This window comes from Mchenga conophoros, linkage group LG10 (assembly GCF_057382185.1).
Source record: "Mchenga conophoros isolate Kocher_MC1m ecotype Shallow Benthic linkage group LG10, M_conophoros_male_GT1.1, whole genome shotgun sequence".
NCBI lineage: Eukaryota > Metazoa > Chordata > Actinopteri > Cichliformes > Cichlidae > Mchenga > Mchenga conophoros.
Window position 1 is genome coordinate 5,196,834 of NC_140535.1, and position 24,900 is coordinate 5,221,733.

The 24,900-nt window shown below is 39.8% G+C and overlaps 1 protein-coding gene and 1 pseudogene across 5 annotated transcripts in view; one reads left to right on the forward strand and one right to left on the reverse strand.

The window, feature by feature from the left end:
* The first annotated feature begins 446 nt into the window (after positions 1-446).
* The window catches only part of robo3 (roundabout, axon guidance receptor, homolog 3 (Drosophila)), a 164,103-nt gene continuing 139,649 nt past the window's right edge, over positions 447-24,900 (forward strand). For 3 of the 5 annotated variants that reach the window (XM_085288285.1, XM_085288286.1, XM_085288287.1), the window contains exon 1: positions 448-939. In XM_085288285.1, coding sequence (XP_085144411.1) covers positions 765-939 — 175 coding nt within the window. In that variant the 5' untranslated portion in view covers positions 448-764. Of the gene's footprint in view, positions 940-24,900 lie in introns of all 5 variants that reach the window. The other 2 variants (XM_085288289.1, XM_085288290.1) reach the window with 2 other exon arrangements.
* On the reverse strand, positions 19,441-20,869 carry LOC146565268 (uncharacterized; annotated as a pseudogene).

Sequence of the window (24,900 nt, forward strand, 5' to 3'; positions counted from 1 at the left end):
TAGTCCCAGGTTTGTTTGTCCAACACATACCGTATGTGTTCATTTATGCATATGTGATGACCTTTTTTGGACGTATGGTTAAGATGGTGACGATGCGTCTTTTCACCTCCTTTTCTCCACCGCCCTGATTCACAGCCTCCTGGGATGATTATTAATCTAATAATTAAACATTTATTGCCAACAGCACCTGCTCTCTCTCACTCCTCTGAAACCCTCAGGACCCCACCGCAGAGAGAGAGCGCGAGAGAGGAGGAGAGCTGGAGAGGGAGGGAGGGACACAGGAGGAGCCAGAGGGAGGGGTTGGAGAGAGGAGAGCAATTCGAAAGGGTCATCATCACATTGCTGGATTCTTTTACACCAGCGAGAAGCTGTTGTTTTGTATGGCGGCAGACAGCATGTGAAGTTATTTGATCCCAGAACAAAAGAAACAAGGAGGAAGGAACAATCCGATGCTGGGAGGGATTCACAGCGAGGGGCCCCTGACTCAGTCTGACATCTACAAGCAATTAATCTCCTAATCGTCTGACTTCTTTTCACTCACTTTTATTTTTTATTCAAGATTTCTCTGCTTTTTTTCTTCAAAATGTTTGGAAATGTCTGATTCAACTTGAGATGAAAAGAGCATCTCTTTAGCTCTTCTTAACCCCGAGTAAGGAGGAAAAGCATATTCAGCAGCAGGCAGAGTCACACTTTTAAAATTAACAGAGTGAGAGAGACAGTGAGAAGTACAGAGAGAGGGAGTGCAGGTCCCTCTGTGCACCACGATGCTGCGCTACCTGATCAAGACCTTGTTGCAGATGAATCTGTTCACAGACACCATCCGAAACCCTTCCAATGGAACTGATGTCTACTTCAACGGCTCCCTGCAATCCTTCAACGGCTCCCTGCCGCCCTTCAACAGCTCGCTGTTCGAGTGGGGAAACTTCACCGGCTTCAACGGTAAGTGTATCTTCCCCTCATTAACCCCCCATCTTCAACCTCCTCAAAACACACATGGCATTCTTGAACAAGACACCTGAGTCTCTGTTGCAACGGGGATCTGAAACTGAAAAGGAAAATGTGACCTCGTGTGAGGTCACTGGAGATAAACAGATGTAATGTCAGGATTCATATCCTCTTGTGTCCAGGAGTATATGACGATCAGCAAACATAAAGTGTTGTTACTAGACTATAGTAGAAGGTGTTGATCTTTAAGCGTAAACTTTATGATCTAAACTTTCTAATCACATGTCCATCCTTCAGTTACCACCGAACCAATACTGCATCCCCACTTGCCTCATGCTTTCTTCTCGCAGGGAAATTAAAAAGGGGAGTTGGGAGTCAGCAAACTGGCATCACATACTTGTCAGGGTGTTTTTGTGGGCTATGAGTGAAATGTGACAGAGACACAGTATTACCCAATAACACCGCCTGTTTTGCAGAACCGTGAGTGGCAGCCTGCTCACTCTGCTAAATGAAGCTGTCTGCTGTCAGGCACGATGCACCCAAACTGTCAGATCTTTTTAACTTTCGCCATCAAGCTCATCTTTACCCAGTGATGAAGCTCAGAGCTGTGTTGGCTTTGTTTTTTTCCTTTTTGCTCTGGGCGGAATTTATTAATGTCTGCTTTTTTATGGTTCTGGTAGGAGTTTTGTTGTTAACATGTGACTACACGTTACATACCATATATGTACATATATATATATATATATATATGTATATATATATATATATATATATATATATATATATATATATATATACACACACACACACATATATATATACACACACATATATAAGTATATACATTGAGTGAGATAGAGAGAGAATGAGAGTGTTAGTGTAAGTGTACAGGGGTAGAGTTCTGTAGTTATGTCCAGACATTGGCATGATGTCTGATTCAATGAGTACCATAGCTTTGTCTCCATGTAATTGCATACCAATGAAAGCTGCATTCAGACACACACACACACACACACACACACACACACACACACACATCATTGTCAGATGCATCAATCACATTCAGCATATGTTATTTACCTAAAAACAAATGTGATCTTTCTTTTATCGCTCAGTCCCGAGTTGGTAAAACATCCAGCTGCTTCCCAGCTCGAGTCCACTGACTAACGGTAAAGAGGGAAAGCAAAGGTACACACTCTTTGTGATTGCGTGGGTGTATACTGTCACAGAAGAGAGTGATGCTTCCCTTTGATGAGTGGACATGGGTGTGAAAGGTGCATTTGCTTCTGAGCCACCCATTCCCTCCTCCCTCCTGTCCCCATAGCCAGCTTCAAACAGCCTCAATAATGCCGAGTTTATAGCTTCTTTTTCATTGCCATCACACTTCTATTTCTCTCTCTCTCTTGCCATCTGTAAACTCTAATGGAGTGTAGATTGAGTGTTTGTGGGGTTCACTCCTAAAATCTATAGAGAAAGTAAGCAGGAGAGGCAGCAATGAATCTATTGAGGCTGGAGCAGAGAAACACAGTCTGATAGGCTGATAGACAGACATGCCTGCTGTGCATCTCAGCCTCATATTCTTGGGAATCTTTCTCTGTAGCTCACAGAAATTGAATCCCCCCCTTCAGTCTTTAAGTGATATAGATATATTCAGGCAGCCACTTGAGGACGTGTGGGGTTAGATGTAATAGTTTGACTAATCAATGATCAATGAGGGAAGGTATAAAAGCTTTTTTCTTTTGTGAACATGTCACAGAGATGTGGATTGACTATATGAAAGGAAAGAAAACGATAACCTCTGATATCTAAATTACATCCTGCAAAAGTAATCATTGTCCAGATTTGCACTGCAACCCCGCAAAGACACATACATATTTAAAAACCATAATAGAGACGTATTTTCCTGGCCCCCATGTGCTGATTCATCACTGGGGAGGGGATGGGTGGTCAAACTGTGGGTATCCAGGCGAGAAGCTCAATAGCAAGTCAGTGGGCGGACAGCTCGTGTGGGTCAACCTGGAGCTCAGAGGGAGGCTCAATGGGAAAATCAATGCAGCCCGATAACCAATTTGGGAAATAATGGACATCACAGCACTATAGTGGACTGCTGGTACATTTATCAGTTCATTCACTCTCTGCCTCTCACTCTGTCTCTGTTTCTTTCTTTATCACACCTCTTCTGTTGACTGTTTCTTTTACTCCTTTAACTGACAGTCACTAATTGAGGTTCATTCATTTGCAATTGATTGTTGGAAGCTTGTTTCTTATTATATTTACAACTTTGCTTCCTTATGTTGTTGTTCAATTTGGTTTCAGAAGAATTTATTCAAAAGATGTTGTTTGAATGTTTTTAGTCATTTAATAAAGAACGAAAAAGTGATTTTTGTCATAAATGATGAACTTTAAATAATTCTTCCCTGAATCGAAGGATTAAAACAATTCTTCTCTGCTGCTGCACTCTGGCTCCAGCACCAGACTATGGAGATACATTCATAATCCATAGGAGCCTTCTGAACCTCCACTTGGTTCAATAAGTGAGACAGGTGCTCTTTGGGGAACAGATGCTTGAATCAGAGTTGAGATATTCAGCTTGTGAATCAATATGAAGAGTGTTCAGGAGCTGTGATGCACAAGTACCGTGAACGAAATCACTTTAATTTTTCAAAGATGTAAAAGCATAATGTAATCAAGCCTTTAAAAAGAATATTTGAATGAAAAATTAATAAGATTTTCTCTTTTAAGATTGTCACTGAACGGCCACATTTAAAATCACTGTACTTCTGATATATATTTTATGTAGTTATTGAATTTTATAGACATAAAGACCTCTGAATTTGGGCTCTTGTGGGTGGAGATACCGGTGGTCAAGTTGTATGTGTGTGCTCTAATGGAACCATTTTATGGAGGTCAGCTTAGTCCCTCTTTGCTTTTTTCACTTCAACTCTGGAATAAACGTGTGTGTGTGTGTGTGTTCAGTGCAGTACAGTTACTTCTAAATATGTATATTTTGCATATATCAATATGCAAAATCCCCTAAAAAAGTACTCTCCCACACACAACATCCAAAACTACTTTTATTTGTGCAGAAGCAGGGTCGCCTGCAGAATCTTTATCAAGGGAAATCAGCATTTAATACAATCACTTCTGTTCATTTTACACACTATTTCAACACTCTGAAATCAAAAACAGCCTATTGAAGCTCTAGAAATGTGGTGCCCTGATGCCCACCGGGAGGAACATTAAACTTGCTCCTGCTGTGCTGGATGTTAAGTATGATGGCTGTTTGCTGTTAATGGGGCTGTCAATCTAGTAGAGAGTACATATGTGCAGAGGGCTTTGGAGCTATAACACAAAATGGATATTGAAAAAATGTTTTACCTTCTACATCCTGCATTCCTCATTTAATGGTTAGATAGTATAGATGTATTATTAATAAATGACTAGGGAGCATTCAGGAAGCCAAACATCTTTATTCATAGTATGCACAAAGGTCTGGAAACCACTAGTTGTTTCACCTCAGCTACTGTCACTGTCCCTGCCTCTTTCTCTGTCTCACATCTCATAGACTCGAGACATGGATGGTCCAATACACTGAGATGCATGCTAATTTAAAGGCACTGAAAACGCAGACACAGATGCCATTTCACCTCTTACTTACTGTCAAAGCTGGTTCCAGCTCCAGCACAAAGTCTGCATCATTAGATGTGACCTTTCTCTTTGAGCTTGTGCTGATGCTGGCAGTGCGACCGCAGCTGGGACTTTGTAGCAGGTTAGAAAGAGAATGCCTGATGACCAGTGAGAGCTCAGTAGTGGCTGTCCAGGCACACTATGGTGGAGGGTGGGAGGTGCGGATATTTAGACGCCACATACTGATGGCATCAATCCAAAGCAAGCACACTATCACAATAAACCTGGCAATGCAATGTCAGATAGACCAACTTTTCTTTTAACTCACTCATTATTAAAAAAAACAATAGGATTCAATACTGTGTCTCTAAAAAGAATGAGGTACTTCAACAGAGCACACAATCCTTTTAAAAAGGATCTGTTTGTATCACACCTTGTCAAAATGAAGACAGCTACAGTGCACAACTGTAGTAAAAGCTATCAGCATGACATGGTCCACAATACTCAAAAAAATCAACACGTAACTTAAAGTGCTTCTCTTGTCATATAGAGATGCTTTAGTTGGGATGGTGAATGCAGGAGTATGACAAACATCTAAACAAAATGGTATTTTAAGTACAATTAAGCCTCAATCAGATTATGATTTCCGCAACTGTGAAGCTGGCATAATGGTTTTTAAAAGCAGAAATTCATGTCTGAAAACATGAAAAGACTAACAGCATCCACAAAGCCAAACTGGCACATGTACACAACTTATAGGAACGGTGATATCAAGGAGTAATTAATGACTACAGAAAGTTAGGTTTCAAGTGGAGGCTATGAAATATATGATATAAGAGGACCAACATACTTATACAAGACTAGAGTCTCTGGTAGTTTCTTTGTAGAAATCTGCACAACCTCATTAGGCAAAATAAAACAGTGATACCTCCAGGATGGTGCAGATGAAGATGCGTGCAAAATTGAAGGTGGATGATGTTAATTTCAGTAAAAACAACACTGTCATCATCATCACTTGCACATTCTTCTCTGGCCATCTATCCCTTTATCTTGCTCACTCCCACGAGCTGCTCTGCCTCACTTCAATTTACGTCAGCTCACCTTGATTTATCGGCATGTCTGCTGCATAAACAGTATTACACATTGTGTGAATACATAACTAAAGGGAAATTAAAAAACGCCAGCGATTGCCTTGTGAATATATCTGTGTGTGTTTGTTTAGCTACTCAAGGATCTAAGTCACTGCATATTCATCTCCTGTTCCTCTCCATCCATTCCATGCTCCTTCACCTTATCCCTTCATCCATCCCTCCCATATTCCCCATTAAGAAACCTCCTCAGCTTCCTCCCGCAGAGGAGGCTCAACAACAGCTCGGCAGTCCGACCAGGTAGCCCATTACTGCCAGATCATCTTCACGTATTTTCAGCTGCTGTCAGCTTGAGCCTGCTCATCGCAGTTTCCATTACCTGCTGCATCACTGATAAGCTTATCATCCACAATTTCACTTTAAAGCCCCAATTTGTCGCTGCAGTAGGGGGGGCGACTGTTTGAAGAATTGTCACGTAACTGCTCGCATGATTGGTCCCATCGAGCTTTTCTTTCCATACGCAATTTTCACAGATTTGAAAGATTGTAAAAGTTTCTTTGGCATGGGTATATTTACATCTGCCATTTGAGAATTGAAACACCTTTATATATCAAGGTAAATTTTTCTGTTAGACATTACGACAAGGATAAATGGCTGATTGAACGGACTGATTGCAAATCTTTCTCTCCTTTCATGCTGAGATTTTACACCAGACAGACCCTTTTGTCATGCTTTTCATGCTTATTTCCCCTGTGTCTGAGATCATATGCAGAATTATGTACATAACTGAGCTGGAATGGAAATTAGGGAGCATCTGTGGCAATGATGAACATGGAGGAGAGGGGACTAAGTAGAGACAGAGAGAGAGAGGGCAAAAGATGCTACTTTGCAAATAGAAGAGAGCTCTGCATATGCTAATAGCAACTTGGAAACCTTCCTCCATCACACCAAGGATTTCTCCAGGTGGTGAACGCAAGCAGATACTGATGAAGACGTACAGTTCTGTGAAAAATATTTAAATAAATACAAAATGATGATTTCATCGATTAAGGGAAAAAATTACCCAAACGTACCTGGCCCTAACCTCCTAATAACGTGTTTCATAACCTGTGACTTGGGAAAATGAAGACTGACCACTGTTTTAAATATGGTTCATTATGTTTTTAATTTTGTTCATAGTTTGCTTTGGCTTAGATATTAGCTTCAAAACTGAAAAGGTGGACAGACTCAGCATTTGACCCATGGATGGCTCCTGATAAACATCAAAGACCCTCAGAGTTATTGTAGTTCAGTTCATCCAAATGTAGTTGAGACATTTTAGTATTTTCAGTATTCTGCAGAATCACTGCTGCCCATCAGTGCCATTTGGATCCCTAAAATTCTTCAATTATATGCTCCAGTTATACTAAGATCTTAATTTGCTGACAACATCACAGATGCACAATCAATCAAATCCCTCATCACTAGAAGACAAAAAAAGAGGTTTAGCCTTCATGAGGACTCCTTATAAATTATCTACACTTCCATTCTCAATGACTCCCACTTCATTGCTTTAAACAGACTGGCTGCATGATTCATTTGGGAGCTCCCAGACAAGGAGGTGGTCAATCAAAATGAGGGGTTAAGTGTGTTGACGACTCAGGGGTCAGCAAGAGAGGTTGTGGCCCTTAACCCAGCGACAAACACCCTCTAACCCTGACAACATAATAACAGAGGGAGCTTCCTGGGGATATTAAGTGTGATGACATAGTTCTTTTGTTTATCACATCTGCCTTACGCCATTGTTATTCCAATCAGTGTGATTAGTTATGACAAGGTGTAAGCAATGTCCTGTCCAAGCTGATCACTGAATTAAGTGAATGTAGTAAAGTGGAACATAAACGTGTCTTAAACTGAAACCATTCATGTACTTTAAATGAAACACACATCATAACGCAAACATTGCTTTCCCGAAGTCAGATCTCGCATCATCATTATGGACTAATGGAACAACCAGTATGCATGGTATTCTTCTCATCAAAGTCATTTTTTCCCTGTGTTTAACAAATGGAGTTACAACAGAAACCCAGCGTGAGTAGAGTGAAGGCATGAAGTGCATGTTTTTAAATGCAAATTGAATGCTGGTGCAGTAAAATGACTTAGGCTGTCTCCTGCACACACAAAGTGAAGTAAATGTCAATATTCTATATTTGCTAACACTATGCAGACAGGTAAAAACACAAAAGCTATTAGCAAAGGCAGAAAACAAGTCTCCCTCTCTTCTGCTCTCACAACCATACACATACAATCTAATACATATAGCCGTCTCCAAAATCCATGTCAAATCACAGCCCCATTGCCAATTATCTTCTGAATCCTTTGGAGGGAAGGAAACTTGCAATGACAACCCTGTAGTGTCAACACAATTGGTTATGCATGGTTATGAATACTAAGATATAAAAACAAAGTGAAGAGTGCAGATCATGATGGGTTTGTGTAACATACCATAATAAGTTTTCCTTCTGCTCCTTTCTGTGTTTTCAGTATATGAATTCTAGGTGAATGTGAACAGATGTGATGGATTAAAATGTTAAACAAGGCTATAGAAGGAATTTGTTCTGCCATTGTTTAGTTTTGTTATCTTCTGAGAGATTTCTTTTTTCAATCATTTCTATTCATTTTAATGTAACTGTGAGTTAAAGCAGCGGGGGAATATAAAATCATACCTCTGAATTGTAGGATTCCTGCTTCTGTTTGTAAGATTACAACAAATGGTTACACAATGGAATCGACTGCAATCACAGAGCTGCTTTGATTAAAGATTTTGATCTCTCTTTGTTCCTCTTACTTTCTTCTTTTTTGCATCTAACACTTGTAGACTCTTGTCTTAGCTAAATCTCCCTTGGAAATGAGACCTTTGATTTCGCTGGGATTAGGCTGAGTAAAAACGAAGCCTGAATTAATTAAAACCAGAAGAGCAGCTGCTCATTTAGGAGTTCTTGCACTGTTAAAAAAAGGAATCTTTGAATCTTTAAAGAGAAAACAGGCCGAGATAAATACAAAAATAACAGTCAGTATGCTTGAAAATACCTCATCAATGGTTTGATTTGTTCAATGTTATTTGATGCATGATCAGAATATCTGCATTGTCACATGCCAATAATGATTCATTATATAGGCCTGAGCTTAAATCATACGAGCTGGTGGTGCAACGATCACTTGGTAATTACTGAGTAAACCCTAATTAATAAGAGCAGTCAGTCTGTGACCTGCTTGGCATCCCTGTACATGCACATATACACAAATGCAGTCACACACACGCAGGACAAACAAAAGGCCTAAACTGAATTGACTTGATCAGAAATGTTCACTTCTCCTCTATGTCCAACTCCAAATGGCTAACACATAAAGACTAAAGTTAACTCTTAATTGCTGTCATATAAATGTAACTAGGTGCTTAATATCATATATATCAAATTTATATCAAATTTTGGCATTTATTTTCATTTTTGCTTGTGCCTTAAGTGAAAATCAGACTTTGGACGGATTAAAATAAAAAAATATGAAGTAAATCCTATTCCGATTACAGTTTATTGGATTTAACTGTGTGAAATAATAAACAGAAAATGACTCATAAACTCATAAAATCCTTTGGCTTCTCCTCCACTAAAGACTATTTGATGTCCTGCTTTGTAAATACAGAAAAAGCTAAAATATAATTAATTTGTATATTTTTGGTTTGGAATCAGATCCTCTTATGCTAATGAACTGTTGTTATTTTTCATTATGTAAGGGTTTAAACATATTTGCACCTGAGCTGCCCAGTATAACCAGTCTCCCATGTGTAGGCCAAGCTGGGAGCAGATGGCAGTCTGATTCATCCACTTTCCTTGTTCTGCTGCCCCGAGTCAGGTGACTCAAAACTGCTGCCATCCAGTCACACTCTTAATGCTGATGTAAACTGATATCCTGAACCTTTTTTAGTGACGTTACTACTGTCGGGTAAACTTCATAAAGTGAAATGTTGATCTAAGAAACATCGCTCAGTTCAAATCAGTTTTTCTAATGATTTCTATCCTGATGGGTCTCTTCTGGGATGCTAGTGGCTATCAATACAACTGAATGGTTTGGTCTGAGGATAAAAATGATGTGAATGCTGGATAACAAGCCCACATTTTTGACATCCAAATTAGACAGTGCCCTTTCAAACAGTGTGGGCCCACAGTAGTGGTGAATTGTGAGACTGTGGGGGCAAACCCACACTTATCCTCAAGTGGATGTGCCCACATAAAACCAACAGCAGTTTTGCCCGTTGGGGCCCTATATGGGCTTTCTTGGAGAAACTTCTCTTCGGGCCATAGAAAACCTATATTACTATATGTAGTAATTTTGCCCCTAAGAAGGAATTCAGTGAGCTTCAGTTTTCAGTGCCCACATGTGGCCCATGTAACATGTATAATACAGTGGAGCCAGACAGCAAACTGTGGGTCTCAGTACTGGTGTGAAATGTGGGGCACGTCTGGGTCACCATGGGCGTCCTTCTGGGTCCCACCAGAGCAATTAGTGAAATGCTCTGTATTGCCCCCCAGCACGTACACACAGTTTTTCTAAAATGTTGTTCAAGCAGAATGCAGAATACTAGGACACGTTAGTCATATATTAACCATTTCTGAGATGTTACCAGCCCAGCCTTTTCAAATCCAACCTGCCAATGGATCCAATCTGGTATTCAAAGCCAAAGCGTACTGACCCAATTCTGAAGTGCCAAATGGAAACAATATATATGGGAAAAACTAGTAAAAAGTGACAGTCAGAAGATGTAATGAGAAAAATGTCAAAGACAATTTTGGATGATGGATGGGTGGAAGAAATATCTCAGAAAGCGAGATTATGTTAAAGGTGAAAAGCCAGACACTTCCAGAAGAAAAGATAAAAGAGCTACGGAAGATGACAAAGCTATTGGAATTTCTTGACCAGTGACGCTGGGTTGTGTTTGAAACACAAGGTCAGTAAATGCACACATGCTATGAAAACAAATGTACATGTAAGACTGGAAGGGAAGCAGCTGCTCTCCACAGTTACATTGTGGATTGATATCATGAGGCCAATTCTCTCAAGGAGCAGAAGCCATGATGACTCCAGTTTTAAACAGTGAGACTACACTTCTCTGAGGTAAGAGTGAAACACCATCTGTACAGTAACCATAGCATAACATACATCCCATTATGATCACGTAAATACTTCTTAAAGTTAATACTTTTTAAAGGTTACAATCCTTTAAATCTTAGATAAACAATGAGATCATTATTATTATCATAAGTATAAAAACAATTCCTCAGTGATTGGAGAATATCATCAAAAGGCCAAATCTGAATACATTTGCAATGATAATATTATTCAGCTTTATTTTTGGAGCACTTTTTGAAACAAAGTTCTACATGCAAGTTAATTTTTTTTTTTTGCAAATGTCATATTTTAATTGCTATGAGATGTGGCTGAAAGGTCCAAACCACAGAGACCTGGGCAACCCTGGTAAGACGAACCACAGAGGAAACCTATGTGAGGACAGTATGTAACCTGACGATCTGAGACGCTGTATGTCCTCTATAAAATTATTATAAAACTAAAAGAAAAAAAATCCATCACACAGTACCACCACAGAGACATCTAGGTGGGTCCCAAATTCAAATATTTTGGCATATCTATGACAACCAGCCACAGAAAAAAAGTCTCTCTGGTGTCCATCAGTTACAGATTACATAAGAAACAGAAGACACCGGAACAACATAAATCTACGAGTTCCCTACAAGTTCTGCTAAAGGTGCTCACACAAATATTTGATCTCCACTTTTCCTTGGTGCCTAAAATATTTGCTCATAACTGAATATGTCTATAATGTATATGGTTAAACAGACCAAACTATAAGGACTGTGTTTAAATTGTGTTACACACTGACAAAGCTAAAGAATTATTGCAGAGGACATGGAGTGAGGTGAACAGCAGCATGGCATATTGTGAGGGAAAGGACAGAGAAACAGTGACTCACAGTACAGTTCAAAGTGAATTGTAAAGCGTGAGTGTGCTGAGAGCCACAGGACAACAATGGAAACTGATATTTTCAGGAACTGTAATAAATGTATTAAGATGGGAGCTCTTCTTGCCGTTCACCAGCCTGATTACCATAAAGCTATTTATTAGGCTGATTTCCCGGGCTGAGAGCAACCACGACCAGGGAAAGGCGCGGAGGGGGTCGAGACCACGGGGAAAGGCTGACAGAAGGTTAAGGGCAAGTCGCCATGGAAACACACTGGGAGGATAGCAGGGAGTTATTGGAAATATTAGACATCCAGTTGCAGGTGGAGAGATGCAGAGCATGAGGTGAAGGGTCAGAGATAAGTATCAGGTCTTGTGTGCACACCATGGGGAGTTTCCGTAATGGCAGCCAGTTCAAGGTGCCATGAAAGTTAAATAAGCTGCGACTCTTACAGGTGGCTAAGCAGTTCAGTGTTCGTGCAAAAAAATCATATGCAATTAGCCTCATTATAGAAGCTTACCGTGCACACAACTCTAATCTATGTACACCCCCTCACATGCATGAACACTTCCTGCAGGTCTTCATTAGTGCTAATCAGGCGCTTGCTGCTGGCCACAGCGGGGTACACTGACACCACTTCCACTGCTGTCTCTTACTGTTCACATAATGTTCCATACAATAATATATTGTACAAATTGATGTTCAGCAAAAATTTAGAGCACTGGCTTCGGATTTGTAAAGTTGCTGGAAGTGAAGTGTGTACATGTATACATTTTTCTATAAAAGTATCTGATAATGAAGGTAAAATTTCACAGCAATCAGTATATAATTTTAAATCACAAAATCTGACCATGTGTGACTCGTGTCAAATTGCACTTATGTTTGTTATTATTTCTTAAATTCCCACAAAATTATTTCAGTTAAAGTTTAAATATTTATTTGTTCATTTATTAAGGATATAACTATAGATAAGTTTTTTTAATTTTATTTTTTACTATAAATAACAGCCCATTAGACACCATCATTGGAGCAATTTTACACACAAGCTTTCAAGATTTATTTTATTTTACCCCAGATTTGGGAAAATCTTTAGTTAGCCAATGCACAGGCTTGCATGCTTGCATGGGTGTCATTGTCCACTAAATGTGTACATCCATAGGAACTGGCTGCTTCAGAGTTGGCTTATGAGTAGTGCTAGTATCAGTACTCAAGAAAAGTAATGTAATATCCCCATCCTAAAGAGGACATTTTGTACCATCATTCTTCATTTTTTCAGTATGAACACAAAGCTGAGAGCGCAAAGCAAAGATGATAGCGAGCCCAGTGAGACAGACATTACTGCCGTTGTTACTTTTTGAAGATCAGGTTCTGACTGCCATGATCTCAGCCTGAAAACCACTCAGGGTGTTTGGCCAGCTTAGCGTTAGCAATTCTGTCTGTGGCTTGAAAAGAAGAGATGTTCTGTTAGCAATATAGTTTTGTTTCTGTCCTGGATGCAGTTTCCACTCTTGTCTTTTTGAACAAAAAATAAATAAATTATGTCCATGTCTCATCTGCCAGTTTCTCCCACTTGCACACAAATCAGCTGATTGAAGTGCAGGAGCAAACAGAAATGTTTGTTTGATGGTTTTTAAGGAAGGGGGAGTAAGGAGGAAAAGGCAAAGTGCATGTTTAGTTGTAGTTTAAAGCAGTTTTTAATAAATGTGTGTAATAAATTGCACTTTTGTTTATACACAACCTTTGAGTGGCCATATTCAGATGATGCATTGCTGGCAATTTGTTTACTTAATGTATTCTGCAAAGTGCATTGTTTTAAGTTGATGGAGTGGTTGTATTTCGTTAGGGTAATGCCTTATTTTTGATCCTGTAAAACAGAAATGACTGATTGTGTCTGCATTGTTTTTCTCTTTAAGAAATTAAAACTCGGCGCTGGAAGCAAGATGTTATTTTTAGAAATCATCAAACTCCTAGATGTTTGGGTGCTCTGGAGGTAAATTATACATGTTTCTGCACCTTCAGGCTTAAGATATGAAGGACTGCACATATGATTAATACGTTGAGACAATGTAACTGGATAAAATGTCATCATCTGCCTCCTCACCTCAAGCTTATATCCTGAACTGAGGTCAGGGCTCTAACAAACCAATACTTGCATAAAGATGCTTATTTATTCTGGATAGTGTCACCATCACTCACTGTCAACAGATTACACACGTAGACAGCAAACTGGCTAAACAACAAGAGCTGGTTTATAGTTAACATACTAGCTAACATTGAGCACTAAACATTACGCGAGCTAGTGTTACTTTTCTGTTAGAGCCGCTTCAAAGAAAGCGTCACTAACACCGGCTAACAGCAGCCATCATCAGCAAAACCATCAGCGCTTACCGACAGTAAAGTTAAGGACATCTCCAACACCTCATCTCAGCATCACTGTCGTTGGACAGACGTCAGCTTCACTGACTCACTGACTTGGACTACTTTCACAAGGTTTTACAGCCTCCATTAAAGTAAATAAACATGGACATTAGCTGAGGTAAACAGCAGACTAAGAGCCTGCACTCACTACAGGTGAGCCCAGAGCTGTTTGTACTAAAGTCGCCCCTGTATCTAGGATTACGCACTTGAACTGGGAGAGGTAAGAAAATAAACACGATAAACTTACATCTACTGGTAAGATTTTACACTGTAACTATAAACTGTGGTTAGCTAAAAAATAACATTTTTTTTAAGTCATTAATATGCTGATTTTTGGCACAGATCCTGTGTAGAGGGATAGTTAGCTAACCAGAAATTGTCCTAATTATTGTCTTATAACGTTACTTATAACTGATTGATAGGGGCTGACATAATTATTCAACAATCAAAGCATTAAAACATTTTTTAGTGATCAGGTTTTGCCTGTGTGTGTGTGTGTGTGTGTGTGTGTGTGTGTGTGTGTGTGTGTGTGTGTGTGTGTGTGTGTGGCTGTCATAGTAAAAACACAATGCACGTTAATCCAAAATACTGGAAATATTAGTGTCAGTATTAGCCAGATTGCTTATTGTATAGCAGTTTAGGGTTTTTGAATTGAACTGAACTGCCCATATGGAAAAGATATATATAAATCTTATAAAGTTTGAATCTGTCTTGTGTGAAACTCGTATGAAAAGCATATAAGAGTGAAAACGGATATAAGATCCCTTGAAAAATTATATAATGAAACTTGTATGTTTTGGATACTTACTAAAACAATGTATGAAAGTAATGAGAAAGTGGCCACTTTCATGAGTAAATCATGTAAGCCTTATATGATTTACTTATGAAAGTGGCCACTTTCATGAGTAATCACATATAAGTTTTTACTATTTCTTTTCCATATGGGTGAGTATCAAGTTGCTCAAAAAGTGCATGAAAATTTAAGAGTTTATAGTAGAGCAGGGTGATATAACCAAAAATATTTAACACGATATACATTTGAAAATTTGCGATAAAGATATAACTGACGATATAATTGACACTAGACATTATTAGTGCAAAAAAAACCCCCATCAATGTATTTTCACTTAAACAAGCAGCTGTTTTTTTATGTGCATTAAAGTTATATAAAGTTATATAAAATGTAATGTAAACCAAAAGGCATTTCCAGTGGAAACTGGCCGACATATCCTCAGCATAACCATGTATAATATCCACAAAACTTAAAAAGAGGTTATACACACACAATACGGTAACATTATGTTGAAGCGCAGTACGTATCACTCCACGAGGCTCCTGCCTACGATAGCCGTAATGCGCCGACAATCCATCAAGCGGTGTGGGTTCGTAGCTTAGCAAAGTCGTACTGAAACATTTGACAGATTTTCGAGCGCCGTGTACGAGATAAAATCGTTTCCAGGTCAGTAAACACAACCAGAGTTCATACATAAGGCACACGGGATTATAAGGGACACTGTCGATTTTCAGAGAAATCAAAGGACTGATTTTAAGTGTGACGTATTTTCCAAAAAACACGGTAATAACGACGGCCCGCTAGCATGCTCTACCAAAAATAGTGCTTTGTTGTGTATCTGACGGACGAAAGCTAAACCAGTTCCACCACTGAAGCTGCAACATTTTTACAAACCAGTTCTGGTTCATCCGTTTCATTTAACGATCCGCTTTCGCCCTTCTCATTCTCCGCCATGCTTTTTCCGCTATGTGCATATGTAAACAAAGGCACTGAGCATGCGCGTTTTGCCCATATTCTATCGCGATATTTCATTTTCTTATCGTTGCCCAACATTATACCGGTATTACCGTGAACGGTATGATATGGCCCAGCCCTAGTTTATAGTTTAAAATTAAAAACTAAGTATAAATCATAAATACAAGAACAGGAATCATTTTATGCTTTTAGAGGTCAGTCCTTCAAACATTAAGCTACTAAAGACTTTCTTTAACCTTTGATCTGCTCTTTCTTTCAATAATCTATTGAATTATTCAAGTCTTTTTTTCCCATTTGGATGTTTTAGTAAAAAAATGTCCACAGTTTTACTTGCAGTAAAGGAGGAATTAACACACTTACCTAAAACATAACTTGCAGCACCTCAGAAGGATGAAAGCTTTCACATACACCCACGCACACACCCACACTGTGTAGACAGAGAGTTAATAGGCAGGTCGTTCTGTTTATAACTCTCCTTGCCACCGGTGCTGTTAGGCTCATAAGTTATTAATACAAATCGATGCCGCGTGTTCTTCTTGTTACTGTAAGTGAGCTGTGTTGGTTAAGCTGCTGGCCTTTTTGCCTCGGTTTGAATATATCTTACTTTGTAATAGTAGTTGGAATATTTAAAATGTCTATTACCACCCAACGTCACACTCATTTACACCGGCTGACAGATTCCAGTTCTTGTTTCTGACCTCACTGCACTTACATGCAGGGCCTGTCCCAGCTGACTCTGAGTTAGAGGCTTAATAGTACGAGGTGTGTCACTGATTTACCAGTCTGGTCACAGCTGGTCCATCACACTGCTGATATATAAACAGAATTTCAAATGTTTAAAAATACTTTAAAACAAAATATATATGAAGATCAATAAAATAAAACACTAAACTACTGCTAACTGTGAAAATATAAAATGCCAGCGCCTAAAACAGTGAAATTCAAAAATCAGTTTCTTTCTTTCTTTGGAGAGTTAGGAAAAGAGAGTAAAAAGCATAAGCAGTAGACGTATGCTTATAAAACTGTTGTCTAAGCTTAAAATATGCAAGCAATGCTAATTCCTGACACATTGGGCAGCACAGAGCATGACCTTATTATCTTCTCTTGAAATGAACAGGTGAGAAGTGCAGAAATGTCCAGCAGCTGTGCTGGGCTGACCTCATCACTGTGAGGATGTAATATTCTGAAAGCTTGACAGAGGTGCTGCAGTTACGTTCACCTCCATACAAAGAAAACAAGCTGTTTTAGGAAGACGACTGTAGTAATATGGGTCATATATGATGCCACCTGACTGACAACATGGGTCTTTGTTCCAGATGTAAATATTTACTGAAAATAAATCCACATCTGCTTTGACTTGTCCACTGCGCTGCATATCAAGCAGTGCTGTTATTATAAAGGTGGGTTTACCTTCAAAAAATTTAAAATGATTCGTCCCTCTGAAAACAACTGAAGCTGCAGAAAAGCAGCCAGTAGGGGGGAAGGGGATAAAACCACATCAGTGTGCACAAAATAATATTCATGTGTGGCTGCCAGCGTGTTTGGATAATGAATTCAACATTTAGATGAAACAGAATAGGAAAATGGGCAAAACACAAAAGAGGAAAACAAGTGTTTTGATCCATGAATGTGGGATGAGTACAGGCTTCGTGTGACATTTTTAAAACTTTTATTTTAATACATATTTTATTTTCATATTTTTTGATTATTTTGTTGACTATTTATTATTTTGTCACGTGTGAATTGATGATGTGCTGTAAGGTTCTGTTTCATTATGCTCAGTTTGTGTTGTGTTGATGTTTGTTATGCAGCGCTGCTCCACCCAGATCCTGGCTGTGTAAATGTTTATCCGCATGAATTTTCTCAGTCAGTCGGATTTTTCAATTATTATAATAAAATGCACAGATTCCTGATACTTCAGCAAAAAAATTTATTTTGACTTTCTCATAAGCAAATCTGATAGTTTCTTTCAGTAACTTTATCACATTGTAGTACAAAGCAGCTTTTTTGGATAAACTTCTGTCATGAAAAAGATCACATAGAGTCATACTGAGTATAAAGCTCTGTGTGCTGCTCTCTTCCTCCCTCTGTTTTCAGTTCCTTCATGCTTTGCATTTGAAAAAGTTGAGTCAGTAAAATAAATATATAATCCCCTTCATGTCAGGGTCAAAGTCCACCTCTGACAGAACTCGATCAAAGGAAGAGGACCGCTCTGAGTTTGAGTGAAACACTTGTGGTTTAAAGTCAAACTCAGAGCAAAAGGTGGAAATCATTTGCTTTGTTTTTAGTCACTAGCCGCTGCTGGGCGAAGAGAGGAAAGTAGGAAACGGCTTCTTTTTTCATTCTACATCAATTTATTTAGTCTCAGAACAAAACAAAAGAACAGGTATTAGTTTGTTCTGTGGTGAAAACAGAACATTGCTGGTGTTTAGTCACTTTATATGAGCTGATGCTATGCTGAACTATGTCCTTTAGCTATGGTACAAAAGCACTGGTTATAAGAACAAGTGTGTCCTCCAGTGGCTCACAGGAGCCTCTGACACGCAGTTGGTCACCCGACTCTAGAACTTGATTTTCCAAGTCTCATCTCACATAGGTCTGTATCCAACCAGTGTCATGGCATAAACTTAAAAAAAGGAATAATTGTATATAACACTAGCACAGTGACACAGTCATGTCACTGTGAGGTATTCTGTACATCTGTGGTTCCCTCTAGTGGTTTGATAAGTGAAGTTCCGTCTCATCAGACCAGCAGGAAAACATCTGAGACACACTGGATGCAGAGCTTTCAATCTGCAGCAGCTGCTGGACTCATCCATGAATGCAGAAGGAGCAGAGAAGGAAAGGGTCCTTTGGGAATTCCCTCGGGAATTTTTAATGTGCTGGGCTACATTATCTCTGTAATACCAGTTTTAAACACCAGATGTCAGCGATAGATCCCTGTATGTGTATTTCCAAATCTGAATGGGTCCAAATCCATGGCTATAGTGTTTTTTATATACAGCCATGACAAATACCTTTATAAAATGAGCCTTTAAGAAGAATAAAAGTAAAAAGACCGGATCGGATCATTTAGCACAGTGTATCCTGAGTGATTGTGATAACTGGCCTCTACATTTATGGTATCCTCAGTTCTTAGCACAATTGGAAAGGCACATGGCATTTATTTTTCACACTTCTTCTCAGCAGATTTCAGTAACTCAGTACATCAGAAAGTAATAAGTAAGAAATAAGCTAACGCAGAGATGGACAAACGCCAGGAGAGAAAGATGTAAGGTTATTTTGAAAGTGAGTGGATCAGCAAATGATGTTTGCATCAGATCTCATTTTAGTTTCTTTCTGTTTCTTTTCTGTGATCAGACATTAGATCTGTCCTTCACTTATGTAAAATGATCTGGTTATTTCATGTTGAAACTGAACAGACTAACCTGGGATGTTTAGCATTATGGAAGTTTACGTCAGTGGACTATGTTGGAATGGTTCAGGGCCTGTTATTTGATGGTCACTGTTAGGTTAGATGGCAGGGATTATTTAGTATTTAAGCTGATGAAAAATAATAGTCCACATACCGAAGGGGAGCATTTTTCTGAAGAAAATAAGTATTTTTATTTTGATAATTTATGTACAATTTGCCGGCAAAATGGGATGAATATAACTCAGGAGGTAGAGGAGGTCATTTACTAATTGGAAGGAAGGTTGTTGGTTTGATTCCTGCATGCCTAAGTATCCTCGGGAAAGATAGTGAACCCCAAGTTGCTCTCTGATGTTTTCATTTGAATGTAACCGTGTGTTTGACACTAGATCAATCAATCAATCAATTAAGGCTTTATTCGCCACATGCAGGTTGCCCTGTAGTGAAATGGGACACCGCCCCCCCGACCATACATACACAACACAGACATCACATGGGGTTACAGGTCAGAGATCCCAAGAGGGAGCAAGCATTGAAGGCGTTTGGAAAGGGAGGGGGGATGAGTGTCTGCATATCAGTGTATGTGTGTGTCTGCGTGTCCATAGTTCAGCTGAGACAGTGTCCTTCGCCCTGCCAGGCTAAGTAAACAGTCTTCCAGCCAACCCAGGTGGCCTTGCATGGAATGGGAAGGAACAGACTCAACACAGTCGTTATCAGGGAGTTTTTGTTCAGCTCCAGCCTTGAGCCCACAGCTGGCGCCGAAGGGGTAGCCGCATTATGATGGTGGTTTTTCTTTGACAAACAACTCATGAGAATTTCAAGCTGTTTTTAACACTCCGACACTGGTCTCTCCATCTCCCGTTGGATAGCTGCCAGTTTCTCCATGATGTTATTAACTTTCAATTCCGTGGTCTTGTCAGTCTTTTGCTCACAGAGCACATTCTGAGACCTCACGACCGCAGCCAACTGATCCACGATGTAATCCAACTTCCGCCCCGAAGTGTTGTTCCGGGTGGATTCTTCCCCAATGTACTCCAATATACGCTCAGAGGTATTATTCTGAGTATTTACTGCAGCCATAAGCACCTCCAAGCTCTTAACCATGCTGCATTTAGTTAGCCCTTTCTGAGAAGCCGCACCTCGTCCCATCGTTTCAATCCCAGCAGGCAGCCTTGTGGGGATTTGAACAGCCGGTTCTGCGTTCTTAATACTCCGATAAGCCAGGGCCAAGCCAGCTCCGATCAACAAGAACCCTGTTATCATGGTTCCGAATAGGTAGATATCTTCAGTGTCCTCGATCGACAGTCCCGCCAGGCACACGATCCTCCATTTCTGCCACCCGTCCATCGTGTATCCGGCAGGGAAAGTCCCTCCAGGGCACTCGGGCTCTCCCCTTTCTCAGACTTCTCGTTGAGAAAAGGGTGTCAGTAGCATTCAGAGACCAGTTGATCAAATCCATAATTCTCTTTTAGGATTTTTAGACACAGACTGTGAGACAGTGTGCCAGGGAAGTGAAAAAAAAGCACGAGACAAGACAAGGACATAAGAAGCTAAGCAGGGAAGATAAGGGAGAGGAGAGGAGAAAAGTGCGACCCCCTTCGCTGAGAGCCAAACAAGAAGATGGAACTCAGTTAGACATAGAAAGAAGAGCTTGTGTGAAAGCGTGAATGGAGCAGGTTGTAAAAAATGCTTTGAGTAAGATCCAGTCCAGGGTTACCAGTAATACAGTTGTATGTGTAGTTAATGGCTTCCTTTGTTGAATAAATGCTTCTAAAACAGTTAACCTCATCGTCTGCTCATAGTTCTTCAGCCAGGAATGAGCTACAGTAGACTCTGAGCATATTTAAAAGAGTAAAAGTCAGCACGACAGCATGTTTTAATGTGGCCGAATTTGTCTTTCTAAACAGTGGAAACAACCCACTGTGTGCCCAACTCACGTTTGACCACTAGGTGGTGACAGAGATCTTTTAGTGGTGTTAGAAACTAGAACTTCAATTGTAGACTATAACCTATCGCTGTATGTTTAATAGAAAAATGAGGGGGGTTTGGTTTCTATTTTAAGAGCACTGTCTGTCATAGTAGCTTGACTATAAACCTCTGCCTTCCTCGCATTTGTTTCTGCATGTTAAAGGATCATCTCTTCTTTAGTTTGTCTGATGTTTGGTGGGTTTTGTTGGATAGCTGTGACAGGTGAGGGGAGGGGGCGTGTCTGATCTGAAATACCCCCTTCTTAACCCGTTCCACTCTCAGACATACCTACATCCATCACTCTCCCTGGCATGCTGACACGCCCCCTCTCCATCTATTGTGGATATGTGCATTTGTGTGGGTGGGCCCACTGTTCTTTCCTTATGGAAATTGGAAAATATACATTCATATGTATGCACTCTCTGCACCAGCACTATTAATGTTTTATGCAACGTTTAAATTAAGTGAAGGACAAGACATAATAGCTGCAGCTTGAATGGAGGAACGAGTCGCTTTTAGCCTTGAGTGACTCTTCCACTTTAGTCACTCTAACAGACTTTTAAAGCTTTTTATTCATTCTGAGAGAGCGGCTGCAATTAAAATGTAGTTAGCCACAGTATCCTGAAAAGGATGCCATGACGTTTTGAGTTCAGTCTACTTGCCGGTCTTTGTTAAAGTCAAAGAAAATACAGTCTACATTTTGGAAGGTTCTAACTTCTCAACAATAGGATGTAGAGTCGCTGCTGCACCTGAAAGTTAAATCTCAAAGATGGAGGGTAAAAAGATACTATATGTTCACATGCCAGTACAGACTCTTCTATAGCTCAAATTAATTTAGACTTCCAGTGAGTACGCATCTTTTCCAGTAGAGGTAGAGAAACAGAGAAGAAAACAAGTGCTGTGATTCTCCACCTGTAAACACGTCCTGTCTCTGTGCAGATGTGCTCATAGTGCGTCTCCCTTCAGCACGTTCTCACTAACAGTTCGGGCAACAGGAAATAGAAGACATGAGAGGAATGGCAGAATATTGCTCTTCACATTTGGCTTGTTTTTCTAATGTGCGAGATGCACATCATAACATAATTTGCTATAGGTGAGCAGCATCTGGTATCAGTGAGCACTTTGGGGAGATTGGATGTGATCCAGGAGTGTCCCTCCCCTCTCCTCGTCCGCTTTCATTTTCTCTCTTTTCGCTCTCCTCTGCAGCCGTCCCACTTGCAGGTCTTTTACCTTTCTAAATATATCTTTGCCCTGAGCATTTTGCCTTCCCACCTCCACTGTGCATTGATTCTCTTCTAGCATTGATCTGAAATCCACTATCTGTGTGTGACCGTGTGGGTTTAAGCATGAGCGCCTCTCCAATTGCGTGGAGGTGTGTATGCAGATCCACAAACATTATGAGAATGTGTGCTCCAGATTTAGCGAATTGATTTTTTTCCTTTTCCTTTTTTTGGGCTTTTTTTTTGACCTAGTGTCCCTTTAGTTCTGCTCTCGAGTTCTAAAATGTAAATGTCTCTGACAGAGTCTTTAGACTTTGACAGCTGTGCTCTTCTTTGAGCAGGACACTGCTTTGAATCAGGGCGTGCATTCTACACATGAACCTCCCAAATCACAATAGCTCCTTTGCTTAGCATATGAAAAGAGCAACTGAAACCAAAATGCCTTTTATCTCTCAGTCAAATCCTGTTTCTCCTCCTGTTTTAATTAAAATATTTGTCATTTGAAGCACAGACCGAATTTATATCCAAGTCAGTTCACCAGGATATGAAACTGTTCCACTCTAGTGTTCTTACAGAGCTAAATAATGACAGTGTGAAGGTGGCTACATCATCCTTTGCAGCAACCCTTTCTCCAGGTCAGGCTGAAGTAATGAAACAGTCACAAAGCGCTCACAGTACCTGTGAATCCCACTCCAGCCAGACTTCAGTTTTATTGTGGCGTGGTGCAAAAAAGAAAAGAAAAGAAAAGAAAAGAAAAGAAAAGAAAAGAAAAAGAGAGCCTGTCCCTGTGCGTTTGCAAGGAGGCCGCCACTGATGGATTAAAAAAGACATGGGTGGAGAAGGGGAAGGATTTGCCTGCTCACTGCTTGGCTACTTGGGGGTATCGCACAGCCACAAGCTGAAATTCATTTTTCCCCCTCACACAGTTCCCATCACAGTTTTGTCAGAGAGGCAATCGATGCCCAGGCACTATAGTTCTGATATATGCTGCTGCCAGTGGGGCATGATGTATGCTTGCTGTCCCGTGGACGGGCTGTGTGCAACTTCTGCTACTCCCGAGTGAGTAAAGCCATTAGAGGAATCAAATTAAAATGTTTTCAATTTTAGAGTACATCTGTACTTTATTAAAGTATTTCTGGGTTTCTGTGTATATGTTATACTTTATACTTATATTTTCTAATGCAAATATTGTACTTTGTACTCAGTAGTTCTTATTGTGCTTTAGTAACTTGATGATTTGATGCAGACACTAGTCCCCCTCTTTCTGTGCCAGCCCATTTTAAAAACATCTTCAAACATCTCTGTGACACACTCATGGTGGTGTTTAACATTTCATACGTCCTTCATCTTCAGTTCACCTGGCGGCTCAGCACAGTGTGCATATCAGCTCTCATTTATTGTGTCTGGGGAAGAAAACTCTTGCTAGCGTTCTGTTTTCTCAATGAACAACAAAGCTTCCATAGAAATACGACGCTGTGGTTATGGTTCCATCATTAGCTCCTGGTGTCTGAGCAGGAGGTAACAGTGTCAGGACATAATGGTGTCTTTGTTAACTCTGACAGCTGTTAATTTCAGGCTGGCTTTGAAACTTCAAGGGATGTATTTAAAATGTCACATAATCAATAAAGCGTGCATAAATCACAGCACAGCACAGCATGCATCAGAACGTCTGCAGGAAACTGAACTGAAAACATTAAATTAAGCATAAAAGAAACAAGCATTCTCTTCTGAGGGTTGCTGTGCAGCAAGAACAAGGTCTGAGTGAGCAACACAAACCTTTCTGATGTGTGTCTGTGTAAGTGTGACAGAGAAATTTATATAGATATATGTTGGGTTTTCTTCCTCCTTTTTCTATTTTTAACCTTAAAATAGTGCAAAATGGAAAGACCCCTATTCTGTGTAATAACTGTCCTTTTGATAACAAATATTTATTTGCTAATTTGTAATCTGAAATCCTGTTATCTGAATTAGTATACTCACAATCTGATAACTTCCAGTCAAAGTAAGTGATACAACGAGCAGAGAAATAATCTAATGTGAGCTAATTTACAGACTGCAGTTATCATGTCCAAGCATCAACCATTATTTGAAGGGATTCAACATACAAACTGTGAATCCCTTTATCATCTAGCCAGTCATCTCTCTTCCTACACTGATGTATTTGCTGGAACTGGAATTTCCTTTTGGGTGATTGGATTATTCCAGCCGGTCAGGTACTTCATCAGGCTTGTTACTTGATGAACTGAGACTGCTGTTATTCCTTAGAAGTGATCATAGAAGTTTTTACTCAGCGACTTATAGTTTCACTAATTTCTTTTGTCATCAGTAGATGCCTTTTCAGAATTAATAGTACAGAACTCAATAGAGTGTCCATATGAAAGGTGAATGTAAGGTGATGGGCCACAGTGGATCTCCAGCGTCAGAGTGTCAGTATCTTCGGA